We start from the raw sequence: 27,349 nt of genomic DNA, 5'->3' as shown, positions 1-27,349 counted from the left end.
TCCTATTCGATTATTATGTCCCTGGAAGTGAACAATGAGACTTTTGTTGTGAACAAGGGATACAAATGAATGAACTCCACGTTTTACTCTTGAAATGATTCGTTATCTTTAGACTAAGAAAATCCGGTGAAGATGAACACCCTAAATCAGCACCAGAGGGTGCCGATTTATTTGCAGGTACGGTAGTACATTTAGTCACGATTGCTACAAACTACTTTACCTACTACACTGGGGAGAATGCACGTTTGTTTTATGGTCGACAATAAATCACAAGGCATTGCAGAGTTTTTTACTCGATACTGATTGGAATAAATGTTATTGCAATGTGTCGTACTGCATCCTGCATGTGGCAACACAAAACCTTGCTCCGCCTACAGCAAGATAATTTGACAACGTTCAATGTAAAATGTGAGCACATTTGCAAGAGGACATGCAAACGCGACTTGCAAAAACGTGACCGTTCAACGAGACGCCCACAAAGTGCGCACAAATACGTCACGCGTGTGGACATGCGACTGCGATGCTGCCCCCTGATTGGTCAGCTTTGCCGGTAAAAAGTGGTGCTGTCGCGTGATCAGCGCAGCACTGGTGTGTATGAGGGAAAATGTATCGTCTCGGACAACAGTGTACCTCCCAGATCGCTTTCAATTGCTCTTTTTTCACAGTGCCGCGGGGGTATTTTCATTTTGCCAGACAACACAATAAAAGCTGGTCGTGTATTGGCTGATTTTGGATCAAACTCCGCAGATTTTTCGGCGAAAGAAAATGCGAAAGGCCAAGAAGAAGAGTGGCAGGGGTGAGTAAGGAGAAGCGGGCCTTGTTTGGCCTCGCGTGGCGTTATGGTCGTTGTAGTTCTTTGAGGAGGCGCGTGGCCGTTGAGAAGCGTTGAACGTGTCTTGCGCGCGGACTACAAAAATGGAGTTGTGTTCGCCAAGCCATATTTTGCGGCTAGCTTAGCAGCTAACAAAGCCGTAAAAAAACAGATAAAAACCCGATGTTTTTTGTTGTTGTTTTTTTTTTAATCCCGTGGGAATTTATCCAGGCACACTAGCAATATTTAAACTTCGAGGAATGCTACTTTTCCCCCTTTTAGCTTTGGTAAACACCCGTTAGCAAAGCGTCGGTTAGTTTGCGTTAGCTCACTAAATCTTGAAAAACTCCGCGAAAGAGAACAAGCCAAATGTCTCGGAGTTTTCTTATTTGATACACTTTGGGATTATTTCTCAGGTATACGGCCGTTATGCCCCGTTTCTGGGGCGGGACTGAATGCGGACATTGTTCGCTGGTTGTTTTGGGCGTGTTGAAGGCGGCGCTGGCTTCTCCCCTACATGCATCAGCTGTTCAGTCCACGTCAACACATGCACTCAAATGGCCTCAGTGCGCGCGGAACCCAACTGAGTGTGTCGTATTCCCCACACCACGCTTGTTGCATCTTTTTTAACAGCGAGTTTTGAATCTTAAATAAAGATGTGTCATTGCCGTCGTGACCCATGACCTTACAAACTGAGCACTGTGTTTGCACAGCCTCCAAAATCAACCTGAATCACCCTGACATGTTGTAATCTGCAAACCGGCAGCATACGGGAACAGATTAGATAACTGTGGTGTTTGCGCCGCTACCTGGGCCGTGCCAATATTACATAAGAGTAGCAGATCTCGTGTACATACCGTAAGTTGCTTTCCCTTCTTCAGGGTCACAGCATGGAAACGTGCAGCCTTTCAGCGACGAGGACGCCTCCGTTGAGACGCTCAGTCATTGCAGCAGCTTCAGCGATGTCACCAGTGTAGCGGATGAAGGTGGGCATCCCTTCGGATGTTGCGGTAATGACATTTTTGTGTTAAAGTACTAAGGGCGGCTTATTTCATCAGGTGGCGAGGCCAGCGAGGATGCAGCCCAAGAGGATTTCCAGTACAAGCTCAAGGCGTTTATCGACAGCACCGTGGACAAGAGGTAACCTCTATACGGTGTGATTTCATTATTGCAATGAAAGGAGAGCCACAATTTATGCTGTTTGTTCAGTGCCAAGACCAGACAGGGGGCGCTGGACGGGCTAAAGACGGCAATGGCCACGCGCATCTTGTACGAGTTCATCTCAGAGCGAAGGATGACCATCACTGATAGCATCGAACGCAGTCTGAAGAAAGGTAGGTGGTGTGGAATTCAAGCTGCACACACGCGGGTCAAATTCAACGCGTTGCCATTCTCAGGTAAAGGCGAAGAGCAGCGGGCTGCGGCGTCGTTGGCCTGCCTGCTGTGCATCCAGCTGGGCTCCGGCATCGAGAGCGAGGAAGTGTTTAAGACCCTCAAGCCGGTTTTCAAGAACATCCTGGCCGACGGCTCGGCCAACATGCAAGGCAGACAGGCGGTGAGTGGCTCATATTGTCGCCGTGAAGGATCTTTGGAGGGGGAAAAATGCCGAACTCAAACTCTCGTTTTAGGCGGCGACAAGTTTGGGCCTCTGTACTTTAGTTGCAGAAGACGACGTTTTGGTGAGTTGCCGTTTTGTTAGTCGGCGCGGGGCTGTTGGGTCTTTGGATGAGCGCCACCGTTTGGGTTCCTCCAGGATGTGCGCGCCACCATGGAGTGCTTCGAGAACGTTTTCTGCCGCTCCTATGCCAGGGCAGACGGCACGAACGCGTCCATCAGCGCTGCGACCAGCCAGCTCCACACCAACGCGCTTCTGTCCTGGGCCCTGCTGCTCACCATCTGCACCGGCAGCCAGCTGAAAGACATCTTGCACAAGTACGTCACGGAAGCGCTCGGCGAGCCAAGACTGAGCAATTTGAGAGCGGTTTTTTTTCTTTTGTTTTTCGGGGGGCGGGTTCAGACATCTGCCCAAGCTTCCGAGGTTGCTGGAGAGCGATGACGTCAACATGAGAATCGCTGCAGGAGAGACCATCGCGCTGCTTTTCGAGCTGGCCAGAGACTTGGACCCTGTGAGTGTTTCAAATTTGCAGAGATTTTACAGTCGCACACTTTCCATGCAAATGAAAAGAGGTTTTGACTAGTCAGTTTTTTTTGTTTTTTTTATAAATCAGACCTTCTGGACAGTAACAAATTCAGAGCACATACCGTCATATTTAATCTGACCTATTGCTGAGGTAATTTGAAAACCAGGCAACCTGCTCTGTGAATCCCAAGTGATGCAATGTAAATTTTAAAATGTCAAATGGAAGCTTAAATGCGGCCGTTGTCTTGCAGGAGTTTGAGTTTGACGGCTGGGACGAGCTGTGCGACAAACTGAACGCGCTGGCCACCGACTGCAACAAGCACCGGGCCAAGACGGACAAAAAGAAGCAGCGCTCCGTGTTCAGGGACGTACTCAAGGCCGTTGAGGTGAGCGCGAACCCCAATTCTGCAGCTGCGGCCGGCAAGTCTAAACGTGGTCGCTCGCAGGAAGGCGACTTCCAGTCGGAGAGCATTCGCTTCGGGACAGAACGCATGACCATCGACAGCTGGCTCAGGAAGAGGATGTACGACGCCTTCAGGGAGTTCGTAGGCTCCGGAATGAACTACCACTTGCAGGTGTGTTTATTTATAGCCACCGTGATGTCACGCTGTCATAAATTTTGAAACGCCACGGTCGATCGCTGCCCTCGCAGGCCAACGAATTCATCCGAGATGTGTTCCAACTTGGACCTCCCGTGCTGGTCGACTCAGCCACAATAAAGGCCATGAAAATCTCCCGCTTTGAAAGGGTAAGCAACAAGTGGCTTGCGTTTTATCGTGGCCAAACAAAACCTTGTATTAAAAGCCGGCTCCCTTTTGACAGCATCTTCACAACTCTGCCGCCTTCAAAGCTCGGACCAAAGCCAGAAGCAAGTTTAGGGACAAGAGATCAGATGTGGGCGACTTCTAACGGGTTTTTGTTGTTGTTGTTGTTGTTGTTGTTTTTTGTTTCTGGACGACGTATTTGCCAAGATTCCCTGCTCATAATCACTTGTTTTAGCAGACAATTTGCATATAACCTTTGGGGAACATCTACACAGGACATCACTTTTAATAAATACACTACATGGGTGTAAATATAAGCGCGTCCGCACTAATTGTGATATTGTACATAATGCGTTTGTTCAAGACTTGTTGTTGAATATTCCAGTGAAGTTATGTCACATTTAGATTCAAAGTAGCATTGGCTGTGTTTGTATTTTTGCCTCCCTCTCTTTTTACGAAAATGTGTTGCGTCGCACTACCAAGCTGACCGCGAGAAGTCGCATTGTGCAGAACCTGGTGTTTATTCTATTGTATGAACTGATGAAAAATATGGCGGGTAATAAAGTGCAAACAAAGGGATTTGACTTTTGCGTTTTTAACATTCTAATCACTAGTAGCGTGTGAATTCAGACATTTTACAGGAGACTGAGCTGCACTTAATCTATAGAAAATAAACTCCAGTTATTCCATGAAGTCCATGTTTGTACTGTACGATTAAAGCCTTTTTTCAAATATTCGCCCCGATGACAGAAGCTTCAAGCCATACGGTACATCTATAAAAAGGCTTGTCAAATGAAATTCCCCAGGGTTGGTCGAATATATATTTTTGCTTTGCTTGGCACGTTTAAAAGCGTGCAACCCTTCCACCGAGAGAAGGTCATCGTGAGCCGATGGCGTGTGTGTGAATCTCTTTTACGACTTGGTATCAGAGTGAGGAATCTGCCCATAAAGGCTACCCAGCAGAACATTGTACCCCCCCCCCCCCCCCACACCTTTATATCCCCCCCGACACACTTGTGAACTCCCCAAGGTTGTTGTGATGGCGAGATGATCAGGGCTGCCGCAAATAACGGAGGCGGACAAAGACTAACCGTGAAGCGTGTTATCAACAATTAGCTGCAGCTATTCTGTTAAGCAAACGTGATCACCCTGATTGGATCGCCGAAGAGGAGATTGTGAAGAATGCTAACGAGCTACTACTCATTCGAGACGGTGTTATGCAAATAATAAGGAAAGAAACAGTAAGAGCCGTGCTGTCAATGTTGATCATTTTATGGTTAGGAAAGTCATCCCTCGGTGGGCTACATGTGATTCAAGCCTACAGATGTAAAACCGATCAATAGCAGTAGCACTGATGAAAAATTGTGGCCCCTCCGGCATTTAAGTTGTATGCAAAAGAATCACTGCCAAAATACTGTTTAGTTGATTTGAACTTTTTATGACCATACATATGCATTTAATACTTTTTACTTAGGACTAAAGGTTTTGCCTTGTTTCGGATGAATAATTGGGCTCTCATGACAGCTAGCTAGACTAGAGATAGTTTACTAGATGGCTAGTTAATTTATTCATTTTTTTCATTCATCAATTAAGCAATGTATGTATGCGGCACGCACACACTATTATCTGTATGTATCGAATAAAAAAAAAACAACACGCATGGAAAAACTACCCAGTCGCTAATTCAACTAATTAATAACACAATGGCCCTTGGCTTGTAATGCTTACATAACGCCCCTAAAAGTAGGTCACACACATCCACCAAATCTTTCTCTTTGCTTAAATATCTGGTTTCTGAGCATGAGTGTGCACGGCAAGTATCATTCCGCCGCTCGCCAAGTGGTGGCGCTTTCCCTCCATCTGCCTGGCTGCTGCAGTGTCACTTGCATTGACACTAATCATGTCTCCACTTGAAAGTGAGCATGAGTGATGATTTGGAGCACCCAGTTTGGAGGTTAAAAAGGATTCCATTACACAATTCTCAAATTGCTTCACGCCCCCACCCCTTCGAACGCAACCCTCGATTCTGCCACGACTACGCCGGCACGTGTTGCAAACAATAATCCTAACGACACAGTAATAGCAAGAGTTTGCTCACACGAGTGGACATGCATTTCATTCATGTGCGAGTGGAAACAAACCATATGGAAGGTGCTCGCAGCCTTGAAACAGTGCGGCGATGCACATTTTGTCGTGCCGGGCGCAGATGCAGTGCAGCCCCCACACTGTGTGACTCATTGCTGTTATGAGTGCGCACACACACACACACGAACACATTCAGGCACATCATACCTCCCACTCCTGCCTCTCCAGACCCCCCCCCCCCCGCCCCACGCCCCCCAACTCAACCCTCCCTCCTTTCCATCCCGCCTCGCCGTGTTGTGGGCCACCGATGATGGCAGACCCCCATCAGGGCCGACAACTGTTCTCCGGATGAGGCCATAGTAATGAAGGTTGGGGGTTGTTGCGGGTGCAGTGAGGAGGAATACACCTGCCGCCGGTGGTGGGAAGTCATGAAGTACAATTTTTTTTTTTTTTTTTTAAAGAAACCATCGCAAACCGAAACAGCGCATAAGGATGGCTAAGGATGGATAACGTGGCTAACGGCAGCTTGTTTACAGTGCTAATGCTATCTTAGTATTGGTAGCGCTGCTATTTTGGTGAAGCTGGATGTGACTATTTATCACTTTTACAATCACACGCCATTGAGGATGGCCATTTTTTGAGACTCGCGCGCGTGCACGTCAGATTCGAAGCCGACGAATAAATCCAAACAAATTAGAGGGCTATCATCTTCGGCGTTGTTGCTTGCACTTAATACACAAGGTTGTTTTGCCATTTGTAAATGACTTGCAGAGTACATCGTGGCTCTCAGGTTGCCAGGAAACCAGCACAAAGTCACCAGCACCCAGCGAAGACATGAACACAAAGTACAAACTAGATTATGACCAGCCAGATCTGGATGTACTGAACTCAACATCATATTCATTGGAACCGTAATGGATCAAAAATTAATACGCAGTTTAACATGACTGAAAAGGAGATGTTCCAAGAGTTACATGTATCCTAAAGTATTATCATACGTTCAGATAAAGGCAATATGCTCCATTTTTAAAAGTGCTTCAATAATTCATAAAGGTCCATTTTATGCACTTTTCAGGGTATATTTTGGTCGAGTGGAATCATGCAAGGTCCTCTAAGGGCATTGTGAGTTTTGACTGGACGTACTTGAATTACCTTATCACGGAGCAAAACCGGAAGCGAATCACAATTAATGTGCATTTGTGCGTTTTATAGACTGCGAATTTGAAATATCCAGTTTTTGAATAAACATATGATTTGAATCTGCACACGTCTCCTTTGCTCATTTGGATTCTTTTCACTGTTTGGTCCAATCCAAACTAGGATTGAATTACATTTGCATGGGCCAGGGGGGACATTTATCTGTACATCAGCTGTTGTAACAATCAATTTTCCTTCCGTTTCCGACGCATCTTCCGCTCAATCCTAATTATGCGAGCGCACACCTGAGTGTGTGTGTGTGTGTGTATCCAGCTGACGCGCATGTGTGTGTTATTGCAGGCTATAGATTAGATTGTAGTAAGGACTTCATGAGGTCATCAAGTAATATGCCACCCGTGAGATTGGAATAAGACCTGGCATTGTGTGTGTGTGTGTGTGTGTGTGGGGCGAGTCAGCTCACACACACACACACACACACCAGAGCTGAATACAAGAGAGTCCAGACACATTTTATACGAGGCGCTACGAGCCAAACACACTACACGAACACACACATGCGCGCGCGCAAAGACACCCTCCCTCTCCTTCCACACATCACGCTGCTGTTTCTGCTTTGCCGCGGAGGTTGTTGCCAAGGCTCGGAACGAGCCCTTTGATTGGTGGACCGGGCTCATCAGTGTGAGAACTCGCCAGTCGGATTGGCTGCTCCCATAAAGGAAGCTCCTCAAGATGCTTTCGCCATCTCATTATCGCAACATGCCGCTCGCGCGATTTAATTAGCCCGGGCTTCAAATTAACACGTCGACACTCCTTCTTACTCCCTTGATCGCGTCTTTTGTAGGTAAATTAAAAACAAGGCAACCGTTCGGCACTTGATCATACATACGAGCGAGGACTCTCAAAGGAGTCATCCTGATGAGGCGGATTTGGCGTGATATCGTCACGGATGCACTTCCGAAGCGGCTTTTTCGCCGTCTGCACCCGATAGCCGTTGATAAACAAGAGAAAACATGTCCTCGGCCTCAAGGTGAGCACGCTCGCCGGTTAGCACGGGCGCAGGCCGCCGGCTGCGTGCGAGCCCGAGCGCCGCAATGCATGCGCTGAATTAAACAAGGTCACTCGGTGCAGGCCGCGCGCACGCACACGCGCGCGGGCGGTCACTACACAAACAAGGCATGCAAACAACTCGATGCTAACGCTGGACATGTATTTGTACCAAAAAAAAAAAAAAAAAAAAAATACCTGAGAGTTGGTGCATCACGGGAATAATTTGAGAGTAACAAAAATACATAGTCCAAACAAAAAAAAAATGAAAACGCGCGCAAAAAAAAAAAATGCTCATCTTAACGCAGGCTTGATGCCGTTGTTTCAAGTAAGAGTAACGCCACCAAATATGAAATGTTGTTCACTTAAAGTTAAATAAAAATAAATATAAATATATATAAAATAAAAATGCACATGCTTAAAAATGAATGAAATATTCACAGGGTTCCAATGTACAGCATTATCTTTTTATTATTATTATTTTGGAAGGGTACACCAATGCTAGGGTGTTTTTTTTTTTTCCAAGCAGCAGGAAGTCGGGTTAAATGATGAAACCATTTTCGTGAGGCGGCAAAGAGAAAAGGTTCAAAGTCAGCGTCAGAAATCTCGCTCACTTTTTGGCGGGCCACGTCGCCATGGCAACCTCGGCTCAGGCGCTCGGCGAGAGATTTATTTTCTGAGGGCCGATTTGCTTATCTTTGCGCCTTCAATCTAGCACTCCTAGGCCGACGAGCGACCTTTTAAAAAATTGACATTCATTTTAAATACTGATCTGCACTCTTCCCCGCGCTTAAAGATATAACATTAATATCGCGCCTGTTAAGGGGCCTCGAGAAGGGCTTATGTAAAAATGATATGAAATGGAAAATGATAACGAATGTCAAATCGTAGCACTTCAAGGCCCTCAGTTGACCTCTGCAGATCTCCAGATTGGCTGTCGATAGAATTGCTCGTGAGGCTAAGTCTGAGAAGAAATAAAATAAAAAGTATTTAAAATCAACTAAAACATGCAACAAAATGACGAATACAAAAGGCGCTACTCTTGACATTGACGGACTGTATGAAACTGATAAGTGGCAAATTTCCACCGTTTTTGTTGTCGTCAACAAGCCATGAATCACGCAACTTCTCTCTTCGGCTCGCCACTTTTCTCGACACAGAATTTCATGATGGCTTTGTCTCCTCGTAAGGTGCCGCGGCTGCCAGTAATCTCGGTGATAAATTCTCGTCTGTCACAACAATAAACCCCGGTCCTCGCCGGAGAGATAAAAAAAAAAAAATCATAATAAACGCCGGCCAACGTCTCAATCGGGACGGGGATTACTGTTAAATCCTTTGATTATTTTAAGTAGTTGTTAGCATGGGAGTGACATTATGATGTTTTTGTCCAGTGTCCTTCAGTAGCATAACATTAAAGGAGATTGTGAACAATTACCATACATTCCACCCGATTTTTTAGTCTCACTCATCTCTGGCTGTTTTGAGGGGGCGGTCCATTCTCATGCAAATGAGCCCTGACTCAATTCACCACCCCCAAGACGCCAATACTTTTGTTCCTGCGGTGACCGAGGCGGAGCAAGGTTGTTGCAGCGAACAAATGGAATTTTCGCTCACGGGGGCGGCACTTCATCGCCAATCGCGTCGAATAACATTTCGCGTCCAGCCAACCACGCACACACACACTGTAAAAGTATTCCCCGTCATATATTCTTGATCCGCTGTGTAGAGTGACTAATATTAGCGATGAGCTGAGACATCTCAATGAACCATATAGCCGTCAATTTTACAATATGGAAAATGGAACATGGCACTACAAACCGTAGACCACATTAGCTAAGCCACAGCTAAGCCAAGTTCTGGTTGACCGAGCGTCCAAAGCTTCACGTTTGGCAGCCATTTTAGCCTCCAGCGTGTAATAAACACACACTGACGTATTTATCCACCGTTGTTTTAGTTCACACTCCATTCCCTGTGACAGATACTAGGCCACAATGCGAAATGAAACATGTACAGCAGCTTGCATCTGCATATAGGGAAATAAGGCCGGTGATTCGTTTCACGGCTCATTAGGCGGCGATGATACGCGCGGAAACTCACTCGAGCCTTGAAAGACTAACAAGCAGCCCGTGTCACGACAACGCAGCACATTCAAGCACTGTGACTCCTTGTCAAAACATAAGGAAAATAAAGGAAGCGTGCTGGGATAAAGTAGTCTGCAAGAAGACCCTTTCCTGACCCGGCTTTGCTGCTGCTGTTGCCATGGTAACCGTGCAGCGCTAACCTGGCGGACGCAACAGCTCTGAATGTCCTAGAGTGATGATAAACGGCGTTTTCATGAGAGAGTAAGTTATGGAACGCCAGCGGTGGCACGGTTATGTCACAAACTTTGCAGCTACTTTCGCCCGTGCCATCATGGCTGCCTGACAAAACGTGCCTGACTGAGTCTGAAAACATGTACAGGTAAAAAAAAAAAAAGAAAAAAATTACATCAAAGTAAATCTCATACAATTAGTAGAAATAAATTGGATCATTTAAACGGGACGCATTGAAATCTATCTCCCCCCCTGCCCTCGCGAAAGAAAAGCATGTCAACACTGTCCCACGGCGTCATGAGACATGGAGGTGCCTTCGGTGACAGTCAGCACGCTGCGCCTCTTTCCAAGAGTCTCTATGACAACGGCTCTCGACAAATCAGCATGTCTACAAGCCTCTCCCTCGCAGCGACCCTCTGCAGAAAGGTGGCGCCGTTCGGGAGCCGCGATAAATAGCAAGCTCATCGCATATTCCCTCACAATGCGGCGTCAGTGTCACTTCCCTTCATCTATTAACCTTTGGACAGGTGGTCTACACCGTGAGAACCCCCCCCCCCCCCCCCCCGCACCTCACCATTGATGCTCTCTAATTAGTCTTTAGCTTCACTTTGATTCCCCCACCTTGTTATTCAACCGCCTTGACTTCCTCGCCCTTTGCAAATAGCAAAATCGTTCCTTCCCACGCCGTGATTTACAGTTATCGCCGGCAAGGTAATTTGGAGATGAAAATGAGCAGGGACAGGAAGGAGAGTTCTGATCTGTAACTCATCTCACCTCCCCCTCCTGCTCCCTACGAAAGTCATAACTCAATTCTTTTGTGTCCAGTGACGATCAAGCCTCGATCTCAAATAGAGCGTCGCAATATGGAGCTCGATAAAATTGATTCCGGCCACGGACAGAAAGATGACTGTTGGATAACAGCGGAAAAGTTTGAGCGAGACAAATGAACACATCAAACAAAGAAACAAACCAACCCAAAATGAACGTCCGCTTTGCCGTAAAAGATGAATCTTATATTGCGAATAAACGTTTTCAAATCCCATCATTGCATGTCTAGTTGAACGGAAGCTCAGCGCTAAAAAGCTGTTAAAGGGATTTTGTCAATATCACTCTGTTTTTGTGATCCGATTTTGTACGTGAGGCGCCTTTATAGTGCTTGCTGTTCACGCTTCCTTGCTTTCAACTCTGCACATCACTCCTCAGATACCTCCAACAAGTGGACATCCGCCTCAGGACATGTGTAAAGCCTTGAAACCGGCGCATGGAGGGAAAGCAAACATGGGCGATTTGCTCCCAGACACCTTGGAGGTGCCCGACCTCATCACAGCGGGAGGGGATGACGAAGGGTGGAGGCGAAAGGCACCACAAAGGGTTTGTACGAGGGAAGCGATTTTGCGTGTGTCAACATACTTTATAAAAACATCCAATAAAGACAAATAGAATTAAAAATAATAAACCACATTTTGTGACTCTTTCTCCTTGAGTGCACTTTGCCCTGGCCATCTGGAGGCAGTATAAGACAGACATAAGGATATATTGTACTGGAGACTCAGGGAAGAAAAGATGGAAGAGATTATTTAAATTTAGAAGTAGAGGTGTTGATCCGGCACAAATGCACTCACACACTACTGAATACTACTACTACTACCACTTGTCTGGCACTTAATAGGTTCGCTTTTTTTTTTTGCATTGAAATAGTTCAATGCGCCAATACTGTCTGATTAAATCAGCCGTCCGATTAATCGTTCAGACCTCCGTGACGATGGAACCAAACCAAATCAAAAGGCCATGATCAAGTAGAGTGCTAATGTCCTTTTAACAGCAACTATAGTTGAATTTGATATGAAATAAAATCCCTCTCGTCTGCGCGCATGTGTGTGTGACGCCGGCGAGAAGCCTGCCAATACAGCCATCAATATGTGTTCATCTAATAAATGCACACATCTTGCAAAATAAAATTGAGTTTGGCTGACAGTCGCCAGCAGAGCCATATTGGATGCTATTGATCGGCTGCTGGGGCAGGTGGGCGGGGGTGGGGGTCGGTACGGGAGATGAGATGTGATCCCAGCGAGGCCGGACGCGACTCAGCAGAGTTTTGCTCTGCACGCGCCACTTAACCTTCAATCGCTCGAACCAGGAACGCCTTTGGGAAGGGGGGAGGGGAGGCCCCGGATGGGATTTGCGTTGGGAAGGTCGTGAGGGAGGAAGTGAGCAGAGCGGGAAAAGGAACGCCAGAAAGGGCGCTAGACAAAAATGATGAAGTCATCTGTATTCGATTTTTGTGTGGCCGCAGTGAGGACGAGAGCTGGCGACACGCCCGCACCTGCAGCCAGAGCTCCGCCAAGCATCAGCACTTAATCACTTGTGTGGATACGCACGGAATCCTGATCAATAGTCAGGGCTCTGGAATTTATCGAGGCTCTTAAAACGTGTACTTAAAAGGACAATTCATGAACAAATACGGCAGAGTTTTGATACGGAAAAAAAATGGTGAGGCACCAACCACTTAAGCCAAATAGGAAACGGCGACTTTTAGCTGCTTTCTTTTAGTCGACCTAACAACATGGAGAAGTTTAGCAGATACAATTTGGGAGAAATTATTTAAAAAAAAATACTTCAAGTTATTTACTTATTTACTATATACTTGGGCAAGAGCAGGAAAAAAAAAAAAAAAAAAAAACAAGCGCCGATAATCGTTGCCTAAAGTGCTGAGCATGACGCTTTTCTCGAGGGCTTGCATCCGCTAAAGCACTGATGCAACAAATAGGCAATGTACTCCCCGACGGCTCCTGGACATCTCCAGCAGCCTCTGCGGGCATGCACTTTTTTAAAAAGCAAAATGTAAGACAAGCATGCAGCACTCATCCGATCGGCGATGGCGAGAGTTGTACCAAAAAAAAGTTATGGACTCATATACAGTACATGTGTTTTGGTCTTTTGAGCAACCATTAGACATAAGATAATGGCTCATTGTTGATCTAAAAGCATTTGAAGCAAACCGAACAGGACGGAAGAAAATCCCCGCCAAATGTGTTCACCTGTTGAACGAGCTAACTTAAAAACGGCCAGAAACCCCCCAGACTGAGCTCAGTTCTTCACATAGATTAGCAACAATATTTATGGCTTCACGTTGAGAATGTAGGGCTGGTCCCATGGCAACAGGAAGGGGATTGAAAAGGGGGGAAAAAACTCGGAAATGTGGAAATGGAGTCGAGCGAGAAGCCACTCGGTCATGCTGTCATAAGCCTTCATTACAAGGACCGCCTGGCGCGTCCACACATATAAATCAGAGGAATAATATGAGCCTAGCACGGCGAGTGACCAGCACTCCATTTACGCAGAAACACCTGACGCCATCTTGCGGTCCAGTTGACCCCAAAGCAATTTCGGCACCGCGCTTGCGAGTGCAAGCATGATTCGGAAGAGCGATGGAAATGAATGTGGGTGTGCAGAGTGCGCTAGGGTAATGCTTCACTTGGCTACAAACTACTTTCTGGGTCAGGTGTTTGCCTCCCAGAGGCTGATCGTCACATGCTGCTCCAGTGCTCGGATGCAATATGTGCAATGCTGACAGGGCTGGAATATTATTGGTAGTTTTTGTTTGGATTTTTGTTGCGTCATTTCATTTTTAATTGTTGCGGTCATTAGTTATTTTCTTTGAAAATGCTTTGTTTTCGTTTTTTTTTTTTTTTTTTTTTTTTTAAATATATGGATTATTTGTCGAACTAACTAACAAATTGACAGATTATTATTTGAACTGTCAGCAATCAACAGAGGGGAACGATAAACACTTTGCCCGTGGCGGTATTAGAATGCGATCATTCAGGCGTACTTCTACGTTAATTAATCAGCGTTTTAAGGACAGTACAGGCTGTTTTGACATGGGCGGTGTACGTGTCCAAAACAGGCAAATTAATTACAGCGCAGCGGTGGTGGGGGCCACGTCTGCGAGAGCAAGCTGTTTTAATTAGCGCAGTGAGAGTCGGTCGGTCACTGTGCATGCGCGTGCGCGTGTACATCTGGAAAGGCCGTGGCCACACGGCGCAGCAATGAATAAACAAGAATGGGGACATAAAATGTGCTTTTTTAAGTCTTTTTCGCCGCTGCCGCACTCTGCAGAGAACGCAATCGCTGCTGTGTCCAACTCCGCTCGGAGACAATCAATAAAAAGCTTTTATTTCACATCGTGGCTAGCCGCAAGGAGCGGCGGCTCCCCCTCCCCCACGCCCTCTTCCTTCCACCTCCACCCAGGGGTGATAAAAAGTCAGTCCCCGATGTCGCGCCTCCGATTTCCAGGCCTCAAGTACACATCATTGATGAGTAAATAAAGAAAACAGGAAGGGTAGGGGAACCCGCAGGCAAACGCTTGTCTCGCCGGGTCTAAATTGGGATTTCATTCATCTTCCGCTGATTAGAAAAGAAATAATAATAAAAAGATGTCAGCCTGACCTGGGGTGACATAATACGGCGGTCGCGTGTCACAATCGTGCAGCCGTGCTCACGGCAAAACAACGGCGAGGCATTGCGGCAAAATTGCCACAATATTAGAAACATAAAGTCTCTATTTGTGTCATGTGAGGTGAGGCTTTATTGTCTCTTGGAAATAAACGATGTTGCATAAGGCAAGGCAATATTTGTAGCTCGTATACACTGAGGCTTCATATCAAGGAATATTAGGGCCGGACGGGGGGAGGAAAATTTCCAGAAAAGCTGCAATATGTGAAACAAGTTGCAATTTTGTGTTTTACGGCAGGGCATGAAACCTTCCATAGGAAATTATAAAAACTCAAATATAATTGACAATTTACCATTGCCGTTCCGTCAAGTACGTTTAAAACATTTTTAGTTATCGCATAAGACTGACAAAAAAACGGAAAAACTTACAATTACCGGTACCCTAAAACGGTTGCTTATTTTCGAAAAACAACACAAATACGTTTTTCTGTGCACTTTTACGACTTAAAATAAAACAATATAAATAAAGTCAACCAGCACATACTCATGGTTTGGCAGCTGCGGATTCGCATAGTTGCATGTTTTTTTTTCAAATTTTGAAAAACAACTTTTTAGATTTGATTTTTCTCCACATTTGGAATATTGGAATTGAAATACTTTTGGCTAGACGGGATGGCCCTAATCACAACAGAGCCTTTCCTCACACGCTTATAATTCCTTTTCATTCCTCTAAATTCGGCCTTGTTTGCGCCTTTTCCCCAGTCGGAGCCAGCTTCAAGGCTGCAATCAAACAAGCTCCCGATGGACCCCCCGGGGTCCCTACCGACAGTGCGCACACACAATCACACACACACTCAGACATACAGAAAGCGACGAATACAAACTACGCGTGCCCGGCTGAAATCATGCGGAATAAATCACATCGCGGCATACGTTCGGTTCGGTCCCTGTCAAGTCAACCTCTCTTAATACCGCAGCGTGCTTGTTTTTACAGGAAGTAAACATATAAAAGTCCCTACTAGTCGCTGCCTGAGTGCCTTGTTGTGTCACGGTTGAGAAGACGCCCCCGTTACCGCGGCGTTGCTGTCTGACAGGCTGCAGATAGTTCGGGTAGTGCTTGTGTGCGCGCGTGAGTCATGCAGAGCGTTGCATTAGATGCAGGGAGCGTTTGGAGACAGGCGGGAACGCCGGGCGCTGACAGACGAAGAACGCCGACAGTTTAGCTTGGCAGGAAAAAGGTTAACACGCGACCCTACGATATCTTCCGTAATACAGATTTCTACCTGGTAGAATGACTTCTTGTCCGTGCTAAATTCAGAGCAACAGCAAAGCCAACCGCATTTGCCTCTGACTCGTGTTCAACTCCAGATGCAGAAACACAACGGGAATCTCGCCTCAACCCGACTGTGACACCGCCGCTAATTGCCAAGCACTCGGATCCCGCAGAGCGCAATGTCTTGTTAGTTTTCCATTTACACTTTTAATGCGATCAGCCTTGCTCTTCGTGCCTTGTCTGACTCATCCAAAGTGTGCTTACAATATCTTTGATTAGGGACGACTAATCTATTTACACTGACACCTGTAAGGCGACGTTTACAGCACCTATTAACGAGATAATCTGTCAATTTTCAAACTAATTCCAACCTAATTTAATGCAGCCAGTGCCATTTCCCCCCCCTTTAAGATGATTGTGATTTAAAGCCTACGCGGAGCCGATCATTTCTTTAACCTTCGATCATTTTGACCTTCACTTGACGAGAAAGGCTCCACTTCTAAGAAGTTGTTGTGGAAACAAGTCCCTCATACACAAAATTGGCAAAATCGTCGGTTGATGAAAGAAAAACCCGCAACGGTCACTGAAATAACTTTAGAATGACAAATGTCATGTTTTTGTCAATATCCTATTCAATTGCAGAGATGGCGACATAGTTGTCATACAGAGAGTCTTAGCAGCCGGTGAACACATTCTCCCATCCCTTAGTGATTTAAGGTAATAGCTTTGACATTTCATCGTCGGGGACAGTAGGAGCCTATTGGGATCGGTAATGCCCTCAAAACATAGGGACAAGGCAGTAATCGCTTCCTTCTGGCCTGAGAGGACGCGGAAATAAAATAAGGAAATTCAGCATTTATCTTTATGTCCATTTCTAGTACATTTAGCTTAGCTCATGTGTGAAAGCGATGGCCCTCCTCAAAAAAGAAAGGAAAAAAAAAAAAAAGAAGAGTAAAACACAAAGAGCCATCACGCTGAGCTCACTTCGGGTTCATTCATAGGCATTAAAAAGCAATTATCACCACACAACTGAGTCTTCCTTTACCGAGTTCATACACCCTTTGCAATTTTAATGAATGGACCCGCGGTAATGCACCAAATTACTGGAGCAAAACTCGCTAGCGAGAACTGTGTTAAAGGGCATAAAATTGCCCTCCACTCTCGCTTTTCCTTCAGAGAAATGTTGGCTGTGAGATAAAAAAAGAAAGCCCGTAAAGGCACATTTATTTCCTCAAACAACCGCAGTGAAGCGTGCCGTCACTTTGCCGCTACTGGAAGCTAACGCTGCGTAACAAGTGATTAGCCACAGACGACGTGTGCAGCGGTGTTTGCGCGTTTACATGCTTGGAGAATGTGCATGTGCGTCTATGTGACCGGCCGCCTCTGACTCAGCACATCCTCATCGGGCCTCAAGAGGGGGACCGGCTCTTTTTATTACCTAATCCAGTTTGGGAGATGAATCTGGCCCATAATCTAATATCGCGGTGAATGATTGTCGGCGTATCCGCGGCTGTACTGTACGCATCGCTGGCCTTTGCTGAGGCTGCATCTTGCAGGGGATGGAATGACAAAACACCCCCTCCCTACAAATAGGGGGACCCCATTTTTAATTTTGCTTTTATTATTCGGAAGGCAATATGTCATTTTTTTCCCCTCAATTTTCACAGGCAATTTCACAGCATCTTCTTCCCAGACATACTCCACATTGGAACCGCAAGGAATATGAACGTTAGAATGACTTTATTACGTTTTGTTCTGACATAACATCAGAGAGGCACATTGGGGGGGGGGGGGGGGGGGGGGGCGCCGGGGGATTTGCATTATGAAAGACACCATTCAACCATGGAAGAAGCACATTGCAGTAAAATTATCTACATTATATACAGTTTATATCGGGTCTTATTAAGGCAAAAGAAATAACTGTCCGTTTCTACCAGAATTTTGTATGGCAATTATATTATTTTCATTTGACATTATTATTACTATAGGTGTTATTACAACCGCTAACAATATACACATGATGTGGTGGTTGCATGTCTCCCTTTTTACCGTTGCCGAGTCGCCGTGATGGCAAGAAAATGAACATCTCTGCGTTTTGGATTGAAAGTGACAGCAAAGGACCCCATGCGCAGCGCAGAGTGTGGGGGTCTGCTAAGTGGTTACATCACATCTTTTAAAGCACGCCTCATTTTGTGCATTAAAGGCCACTCCCGTTGCTGTAAATTCCCAAAAGCTATGCTTTGCGAGGTGTAGTGTAACACGGGACCTAATTAAATCAAATACGGGCAAAGGCTAAATAGTGCAAAAGAGGAATAGTAAGGCACTATTTGAAAAAACAATGGGCAAAAAAAAAATGAATCAGGAATATTCATATTATCACAATATGATCACTCTAACAGTTGGGTCAAAAATATTCCAAATTGGGTCAAAAAAGGGACTGACCCAATTTTTTGGGTTATTCATTTGACCCAAAAATGACCAACGCTCAAAACAACCCAATTTTTGGGGAGATGGCTTTGCAAATTATTGAAGGTAACCGGCCCCCCTTTTGACCCAATTTTTGCATTCTTGACCAAACGTTTGTTTTTTTTTGTTGTTGTTTTTTTTTTGGAGTGAGGCGACAGCATTATGTCCGCATCCAAACATACGTGCTTAAATGTGCTCAACCCGTCCAAACAGAGCACATCTACGAGTGCACCAGTTTAAGGCCCTGCCCAGTGTCCAAAACGGCAGGTGGGAACCACGCCAGTTTGCACCTCCTGAAGCAGCGCAGACACACGCTGCAGAACCAAAACAGGTTGAGGCCGCAGCACCAGTTGGAGAGGTGCACCATGGGATACGTCGCCTTGGGAAAGTGGGTCTTCCAATGCTTGGCCACGTCGCTGCCCGTGGGAAGGTGCAGCGTGTAGTCGCTCCAGCGTTTGGACACGCCGTAGACGGCCGCCACGCTGCGTCCTTTCTCTGACCACTGCGTGTCGCTGTTTGGGTTGCAGTTGAACTCCACCCACTCGGACGTGAAGTCCCCGAGTACGGGGGCCTCGCCCGCCTCCGGGTCGGGCCCGGCGGCGGACAGCTTGGCCGTTTGCACGGCTATGTAGACCCCGTCGACCCTACGTACCTCTTTGATCCAGGGGAGGGAGTTTTCGGTGTCCAGGATCAGGATAAGACGTGAGCAGTGGCCTGCGTTCTTCTCCTTCCACAACTCCAACAGCTGGGCAAGTTGAAGACTTTCTCCGCCTATGAACACAACAGTGATGAATAACTCCAGTACAGTGATGCCTGGTGTGCCGGCTTTAGTCACCAGGTACAGTATACTACAATCACGTAGAGACAAATGAAGTACCGTAGTAGTACCTTGTCTCCTACTACTACGACTATAAGTGACTCGGCAAAATGTACATTTTGGCCATTTTTCACAGAGGATAAAGAATATGCCTGTGAATATTGTTACAAGTTGCTTTAACGATTCTAATTCGGCAACTATCAATGCTAACCATTAGCATTTCAATGACGCTTTCCACTATAGGATAGCATTAAGCTAGCGGACCTTCTTAAGGCAATGATGTTTGGCTGTTTAACGCATAATTCTCTGACCTTTTAAAATCAAATAATTGGTTATTGAATTAAGGTGAGTTTGAGTGTTTTAGGATCATAGTTTGGGTTATTAACGATTTAACACTGGCAATTATAAAACTGTTTTTTTTTCTGTCCCCATCCTCCACAAATAGCGAGGCTGGACTCTCATGGTGTTCCTGGTTCAAGGACATTTCAGCGTGACGCTCTTGATGGTGTCACAGTGTCTCCGCGTGGATCAAACCTGTCAACTTCCACTTGCCCGACTGTCCGTCGAACCACAGCGGACGCCTAAACTGCACAAACATGGACGCCTTTTAACACGACGGGGGCGGCCAAAATGACAGATTAAAAGCACAGAGTGCAGAGCCGTGTTGCCCTGCCAACAAATGTGAAATCAGCTGCGCGAGTCAAGGGCATGATCTACGCTGCCATGTAGGTAAATTGGAGCTTCAAGTGTTATTTCGGATGCTCCCATAAAGCTTTCATGAGCATTATTTTTGTTCCCAGGCAATGTGTCAAGTTGTCACCGGTGCTGCGACAAGAGCGTCCAAAACTTTCCCAGAATCCTTCGCTCGGCTTCTGTCCTTCACAGCAATTTTAACTCCTTTGGCTCACTTGTCTGGACTGTGACAAATCAGCTTGTGAATGACTGACGGAGGAGGGCGAGAATGCAAAGGCGGAGTGGGATGCAAATGCTGTTGGTAGGGTGAAGGCAATCTTGGAGTGTGTCTGTGCGTGTTTGGGGAGGAATAAGTGGTTTATGTTGTTTTGGTTTTCTGAAGAAATAAAGATGCTTAACAGGATTCGTAAATTGTGAAGCTTCTGGTGTCTATAACAGCATTAAAAAAAATACAAGTGAAGAGGAATCGCATATTAAATCGCAATCGCAATATTGAAGAAAAAAAAAAAAAAAAAACGCAATTACCGTATTTTTCGGACTATAAGTTGCTCCGGGATATAAATCGTACCAGTCAAAAAAAACATCATAAAAAGGAAAAAACATGAATCCCGCTGGACTATAGGTCGCATTTCTGGGGTTTCAATTTTGTTTCACAAAAACTGAGACCAAGGACAGCACAGCTCGGACTTTGACCCAAAATCTCCGTTACCTAATTGTGTTGACGACAAATAAAGAGTTCCGGTTAGATTTGAAACTTCTGCTTTCAAACTACGGAAAAATTGTTTTTGTTTCTTTAAAATGGTTGACCTGAACTAGACCCTAGTTAAGGTAAGCCGTTTTAAACTAACAAGAAAAACGCTTTGCAGTTCGAAGCGCAAGTTACGATTAGGGAACATGGTTTTGCGTGCGATTTGGAGCTCTAATTTTAATACATAAAACTCGCACCTGAATATAAGTCGCAGGACGAGGCAAAGTATGAAAAAAAGTGCGACTGCCAAGTTTCGTCAAGCCTACGTCAAAAAACACTCACCAGTTAGCGCCCAGGCGCCGTTTTCTTTTCGTGTGTGGCCGCTGTAGAAGATCAGGTAGGTGTCGTGGCGCGGGCCGTCCGCCGTCCGCAACTCCAGGAAGTTGCGCAACTTGGCGTGCAGCGTCTCCAGGCTGACGCCGCTGGCCGAGTAGTCGCAGCCGAACGTCTGGATCATGTGGTGCGAGAAGAGCCGCTGCACGTTGTTCAGCATGCCCGTGGAGCGCAGGTTCAACTGCTGGGCCTGCTCCGGGGGCAGCAGGGTGGGCTGGCCATCGGCGCTGAACCGGGGGATGGGGAAAGGAGGGTTGATGGCTTAAAAACACCGAAGTGGCTTTTTTGGGGCGCATCACACAGTCGGGAACCAAAGCAAAGGCTGAGGCGAGCAGGTTGACGACAACCGAGATTGAAAAGCAAAGTCGAGGGCAAAGTAATTGTATGGAAAAGGGTGTGTGCACGCGCACACACACAAAGTCAAGGCTGGCTGCAAATCACACGGCCATACATTCCCCTTCAATCTGCTGGCTTGATGTTATTCATGGCCAAGCGGATGGAAGTGATACCTCATGCCTTCACTCCGGACATCTGCATAACAAGGGGGGGGGGCGTTATGATACGTCTGGTGACCCCGCAATAACCTGTGACATCACCTTTACAAGGGCAGGTGAAAGTTGGGTTTGCAGTGCATGTGATGGAGCTCTTCTGACTGAACGTTCGGTGAACAGTTCTTCAAAAAAAAAGCGCCCAGGGGTACAATGACAATGAAGCTCTTCTGATTTCTATAGAAATGTGTGTCACTAGAAGTATGCTTTTGTAGAAACTGAAGACAGAGGACTCACTGATATTGACTGCTGATACAAAGACATACCCTCACACACACACACACACACACACACGGTAGTTTTAATAAGAAAAATGACACGCTTCATCCTCGCGCCGCGTCTTGGCAAGCTCATCTCATCTTTTCAGATCTCATGGCACCCAGGGGAGGAAAAGCTCGTAGTTTGAGATTCACGCTGCATCCTCCCGTCTCTCTCTTTCATCCTCCCTCCCAAACCCCTCCCTCCTGTCAAAATGCTGTCCCTCCTCACTTCTCCCTCACTTGCTTTACAGCCTATCCTTGTGTTTCCTCCCCACAGCCGCACCCTCCTGTGTTATTTATTTATTTTCCGGCCTTCCCTTCTCACCCCTATGGCAGTCATGTCCCTGTGGGGCTCTTGTCATTGTGGCAACACGATCCGCAGCCATCAACCTGCCTATTACACACCGCTGCATTCTCATCATGGACCCCAGTCGGCCTCGCGGCCCCGGCCGCGCGCAGCCTCGAATACAGAGACGCGCCGACGGCGCGGCGGGACTTGGACGCGGAGAGGTTCCATGCACAGGCGGCACGCCGCGAGTGAGCGTCACTGGCTTCCTCGGTGACGTCGATCATTTATATGACGGCGAGCTGCCACGCTTGAGGCCAGGGAGGAGATCATCAAAACTAACTGGCCTATTAAAAAAAGATGCCAGGCCATCTGAGAGCAAACTGGGGGAGGCGTCGGGAGTGGCGGCGGCTAATGGCTAACCGCCGCACGGCTTAGTATGCTGCACGGGGAGCACCGGAATGATCCCTTTAGGGGCCGAACATTAGCGGCATGTTTATGCATCGTTATTGGCCTATTTATCCAGTTGGTTTTGCATTAACTGAGAGGGGAGTTGAGATGAGAGATCATATTTACAAAAAGCCTGTGAAATGCTTCACCAGTGTGGGAACATTTGTGAAGTAAAAAAATAAAATAAGAAATCCTACCTGCAGTACGTGGTAGGAATGACCAGAGCGTAGCCAACGCAGGTTCCCCCGAGACGGCTGCCCAGCTCATGGAACAGCCCGTGGGCCAACGACTCCAGGGGGAGCACAATCAGCAGCGCGCTGAGGAAGAGACCGTTGGCCGGCTGCACGCAGAGAGGAGAGCGGCGCAAAGTCACTTCCTTCCATTTGTCACTTGCGCTTTGTGCAGAAGCAATCGCAGGCGCTTAATTGCTGCTGACAGCCTGCGAGATAGTTATGCAACATGGGAGCGAACTGCGGGACCATGCTCGAAGAGACACAATGCCTCAACGTGATTGAAGGTTCAAAATCAAGCGCTTTCGGGATGAGAGCGATAAAGACAAACTGAAACTTTGGACTCGTTACGCGACAAGTGAAATCAATTTCATGAGTCACTCATTTAGCATTCTCATGTTGGTGTCCGTTGCTGTTTCCCAGAACGCTAATCAACGGGGAAAAGCGGGAGATTCCCAACCACTGTGCCGCAGGAATAAATTCAATTTCACTTAATTGGTCTGAAAATGATTGATTTACTATAAATATAGCACACATGCACAAAAGGTAAAACAGGCAGGGCACCTCCACCTGTTGCCCTTCATTCAACAGAATAGCTTCCTGGCCGAGATTTCACACTGAAGTCAAGTCTGTTCTTAGCCTCCTACCTGCCAGGACACCGCACCCAGAATGAGCGTGGAGAGCAGGCCGAAGAGCACCAGCCGCTCGGAAATGAGGCAAAAGTGTCGGATGCCCCTGGAGGCCATGACCTGCTCCAAGCTGCGGCTGCTGGAGCGCTGCGCCCGCCAGGCTCGCTGGCACTCGCTCAGCTTGCTGTGGAAGCCCCAGACCGTGATGAGGAGGATGACATGGCAGATGGACCAGAAGAGGCCGAAGAGGCAGAAGCCCGGGATCACCAAGTACCACAGTTCCAAGTGGCCGAGCTGGGCGAGAGAAAATGGACTGTAAATGGCTGTTTTTAAAAACACCAGCACGTGTGGACTTTTCAGTTTTTGGAGTGTATGACAGAGAAACAGGTGGTGCTATCCATCTTAAATGAATTAGTTTGTCACTTCACGTATAGAGTATACTGAAGGGCCTTTCCATAAATGTATGAAAAAATATATATATGACGCTACAATGGATCAAATGTTCATTTATTTTCTTAGCATTTGATGGTTAAATGTGCTGTGGTGAGATATTGTGAGGCTAAACAATTTAAAAAAAAAAAAATTAAATACACATTTCTTCCCCATGTATTTTTTTTTTTAACAAAAAGAAATCACAATCATATCAGATTTATAATATATACTGTAAGCTTAGATCCTGTTCCTCGTGGGCAGCCACCTCGGAGCTACCCGATTCAAACGATCAGGATCGTTAACCAGCTTCTGCAGACCTTGCTGATTATCTGATCATATCAATCAGGTGTGTTCCAGCAGGGAGAGATGGACAACATCCAGGAAGCAGGCCCTCGAGGAACAAAATTGAAGACCCATGCTCTATGAGCTGGTAAAAAAAATAAAAATAGAGGCTAGAGCGGAGGTTAGGTTTTTGTTCCCCATTAGAAGCCTTTTTCGATTTTTTGTTTTATTTGTTCATCCCTGATTTGGGTTGTAGATTCATTCACATAAACAGTCGTGAAAATTCCTGCACCCCTCAGTCATACCTTAAAAGCAGCCAGGACGATGAAGGTCAGCTCCAGCAGGCTCAACGGCAGGAGGGACAGCCGCCTCCACATGTTCCCCAAAGTGAGCACGGGCATCCAGCGCTCGGCGGCGCCCAGTGCGCTGAAGTACACGTCCAACACGGGCTCGCACAGCAGCCTGCCCAAGTAGCACCCTAAGGCGAAGGGGTTGGCGGCGATGCCCAAGGCTTGGAAAAACACCAGCGAGGTGACCAGAGCGAAGCTGACCAGGTTGGGCAAAGCCAGGATGGACTTCATTCTCAAGTCCACGATGAGAGCGCCCAGAGCCACCACAAGGCCGACGATGGCGACCGACTTGCTGAGAAGCATGGTGGTGCTGGCGATGGCAAACCCGAGCAGCTCGAGGAACTCTGTGGACTTCAACAAGATGGGCTTGTAGCGGATAGAGCGGCATATTCGCTCCGTGGCGGCCCATACTGCCTTCATGACCACGCTGGCCAGGAGGAGATAGTTGGCAACCACTTCCTTGACGTTGGAATCCAAGGCGGGGCTGTTGAGGAAGCACAGGAGACCCAGCAGGAAGCCAAACCACAGATGGAACAGGCTCAGGCTGGCTTGCTCCATGCCAAAGTAATAGTGGAGGATGCTCGCGATGCCGAGGACGAAAAGACCGAGGATGAAGATGACGAGGATCATGGGCTCGCTTGTCACCTCCCAGCGCAGGTACATACCGACGCCCACTGCCACCAGGAGGTTGAGGCTTGACAGGTAACCGAGGCAACGTATTGATGTGATCATGTCCACCTCCTTGGGCCCCTCGGCCGTCAGCTCCTCTTCTTCTTCGTCGTGGGCCATGGCTGACAAAGCCTGACTATCTATACTAGCTATGTATACTAGCAAGCCTTACGCGTAATAAAATTAAGTAAGAAATCACCCCCTGAGAACAAATAAAACACACGCGTTATATATTTTTTAAAGTCATGCGCATTTTAAGTGAACGCAATGTTCATAACACAACCTCATAGCAGACGATCTGCTGCGACATGATTTGCAGCGAGTGCTGAAACTAAACCAACGTGACATGCACAAAACATCGTATCACGTTATAAAGGGCAGTCGCTTTGGAAGAGTTGGACTTTTAGATGGCCAGCGTGCTGCTGACAGTTTTCTGGCGATGTGGCAGTCCAACAGGGAAGCCGAATGCTAACTAACATTAGCATAAACGGTGATTTGCCAATCACCGTGAGCTGACTCACTCACTGACTGCCTTTTACGCAGACAGAGGGAGGAGACGCGTTCGGACACCTGACGGATAAACCGCTTAAACTATTAGAGCTAACTTTTATAGACTATTTATGGTTAATATGAAACTTACATGTTAGGGACTGAATGCAAGCAGCGCTACTTCCGGATTCTAAACTACAGCAAGCCGCGTGGGTAAAACATTACAAGTTCGCTTTTCGCTACTTTGGGCCATCGTTTATTTCAAGAAATTAACTGATGAAAAAAATCAAACGACTTATTTATAACGCTGAGATTTTAAATGAACTAAAATTTCTTAGTTATGACAATTTTCTGTTAAGGTCTAAGAATTGTTTCATGAAAGGTATTTATTAATTCCTGACAGTCTACTTTATTATTTAAAACATCTTGATCATAGGTATGAGGAAAATTGTTTATTTTAGATATCACTTCTTTTGGCAACATATTCGATTTGCATGAAGCATAACAGCTAAATGCCGGTTCACCGTGTTTGCTTTGAAATCTGGGCTGCATTAATTGACCCAAGTTGGCAAACCTATTTTCGATTAGCATTTCTTTAATGTATTCATCTAATAAAATATGGCCTTTGCAATGAGTAGTGTTGTAAATTCAATGGGACTTGTTTCAGCAAGCTAATACACAATGTGAGCATTTTTCCATCCTCTGATTAGTTGTCAGATTCATCTCTTGTGTCTGTAGTCTCTAGTATGATGCATTATATTTAAAAAAAAATGTTCAGTTGTTGTCATGTTATTAGATAATGAATGATTCTGAACTGCAACACATGATGAATGTGGTACGGATGCGTTCCGTTGAACTGAATTGTGTTTTTTCATAGTATTGGTGTTTTTGTTGTTGTTGTTGTTTTGTAATTGCGACATGATGGTGGTGGTATGAAAAGGTGGATTAAGTCAGGTAAATTCCTACTGAAGGCATCACTAGAGCTCAGGAAATGTTGACACTTCTGTATAAAATATTTCCAATCATAAAATGAACAAACCTTCTTCATGACCAAGATTGTCCTTATAAAGGTGAGGCACTCCTGCTCAAAGAAAAAAAAAAAAAACGTCATTAGGGCTCCTGTTAATCCTAATTCATCATCTCCGTTCATATCTGGTTGAGTAACAAGATAGCTAACACAATGAAGGAGTCATCACATTTATCCAATTAGACCCTTAATGTGACATCTCTGAATAATTAACCCATGTGGTGATGAAATCATTTTGTAGTGTGTGTGTGTGTTGAGTACAGACATACACCTTCCAATGGGAAAGGAATCGTCTCGCCTCCTTATCAGAGCTTGTAAAAATAATATGTTGGTTTTTCCTCTGAAGTTTAAAGTGCTGAAGGATCTGAGTGGGAGAGAGATTTTGAGAGATTTTAGAGGAGGTTGCATGAGGATATCGGAGTGAAAGCGCATGAGAGACCGGGAGACAGAGAGAGACGCAAGCAAGGAAGGAGGATGTGGTGGGGAAAAAAACAGAGACAGGTCCACCTGAATTATGCAGACGGTACCTTCATTCTGATGTCAGACATACCTCCACCAGCCCTTGCATGTGCCTCACTACACAAACCATTGGCACAGA

The 27,349-nt window shown here is 46.2% G+C and overlaps 2 protein-coding genes across 4 annotated transcripts; one reads left to right on the top strand and one right to left on the bottom strand.

The window, feature by feature from the left end:
• Positions 1-545: 545 nt before the first annotated feature.
• Positions 546-4,294, top strand: ifrd1 (interferon-related developmental regulator 1). Its single transcript, XM_086022804.1, has 12 exons — positions 546-796; positions 1,693-1,797; positions 1,870-1,951; positions 2,021-2,145; positions 2,209-2,366; positions 2,440-2,490; positions 2,565-2,743; positions 2,829-2,937; positions 3,203-3,337; positions 3,398-3,526; positions 3,604-3,699; positions 3,774-4,294. The coding sequence occupies exons 1-12, from the start codon at positions 766-768 to the stop codon at positions 3,858-3,860; spliced, it is 1,287 nt and encodes a 428-aa protein (XP_085878930.1). The 5' UTR covers positions 546-765; the 3' UTR covers positions 3,861-4,294.
• A 14,428-nt stretch (positions 4,295-18,722) lies between these two features.
• Positions 18,723-25,938, bottom strand: tmem168a (transmembrane protein 168a). Of its 3 annotated transcripts, none has more exons than XM_086023033.1 (6): positions 25,519-25,938; positions 24,522-25,437; positions 23,521-23,796; positions 22,841-22,983; positions 21,049-21,326; positions 18,723-19,279 (listed from the first exon to the last, which is right to left on the bottom strand). In XM_086023033.1, the coding sequence occupies exons 2-6, from the start codon at positions 25,353-25,355 to the stop codon at positions 18,729-18,731; spliced, it is 2,082 nt and encodes a 693-aa protein (XP_085879159.1). In that variant the 5' UTR covers positions 25,356-25,437; positions 25,519-25,938; the 3' UTR covers positions 18,723-18,728. The 3 variants fall into 3 exon arrangements, with proteins under 3 accessions (XP_085879159.1, XP_085879156.1, XP_085879158.1); XM_086023030.1 differs by having other exon boundaries at positions 25,876-25,923; XM_086023032.1 differs by having other exon boundaries at positions 24,522-25,938.
• Positions 25,939-27,349: the final 1,411 nt, after the last annotated feature.

This window comes from Filicampus tigris, chromosome 22 (assembly GCF_054856515.1).
Source record: "Filicampus tigris isolate MCC_2025a chromosome 22, RoL_Ftig_1.0, whole genome shotgun sequence".
NCBI lineage: Eukaryota > Metazoa > Chordata > Actinopteri > Syngnathiformes > Syngnathidae > Filicampus > Filicampus tigris.
This window is presented reverse-complemented; position numbering and strand designations above follow the sequence as displayed.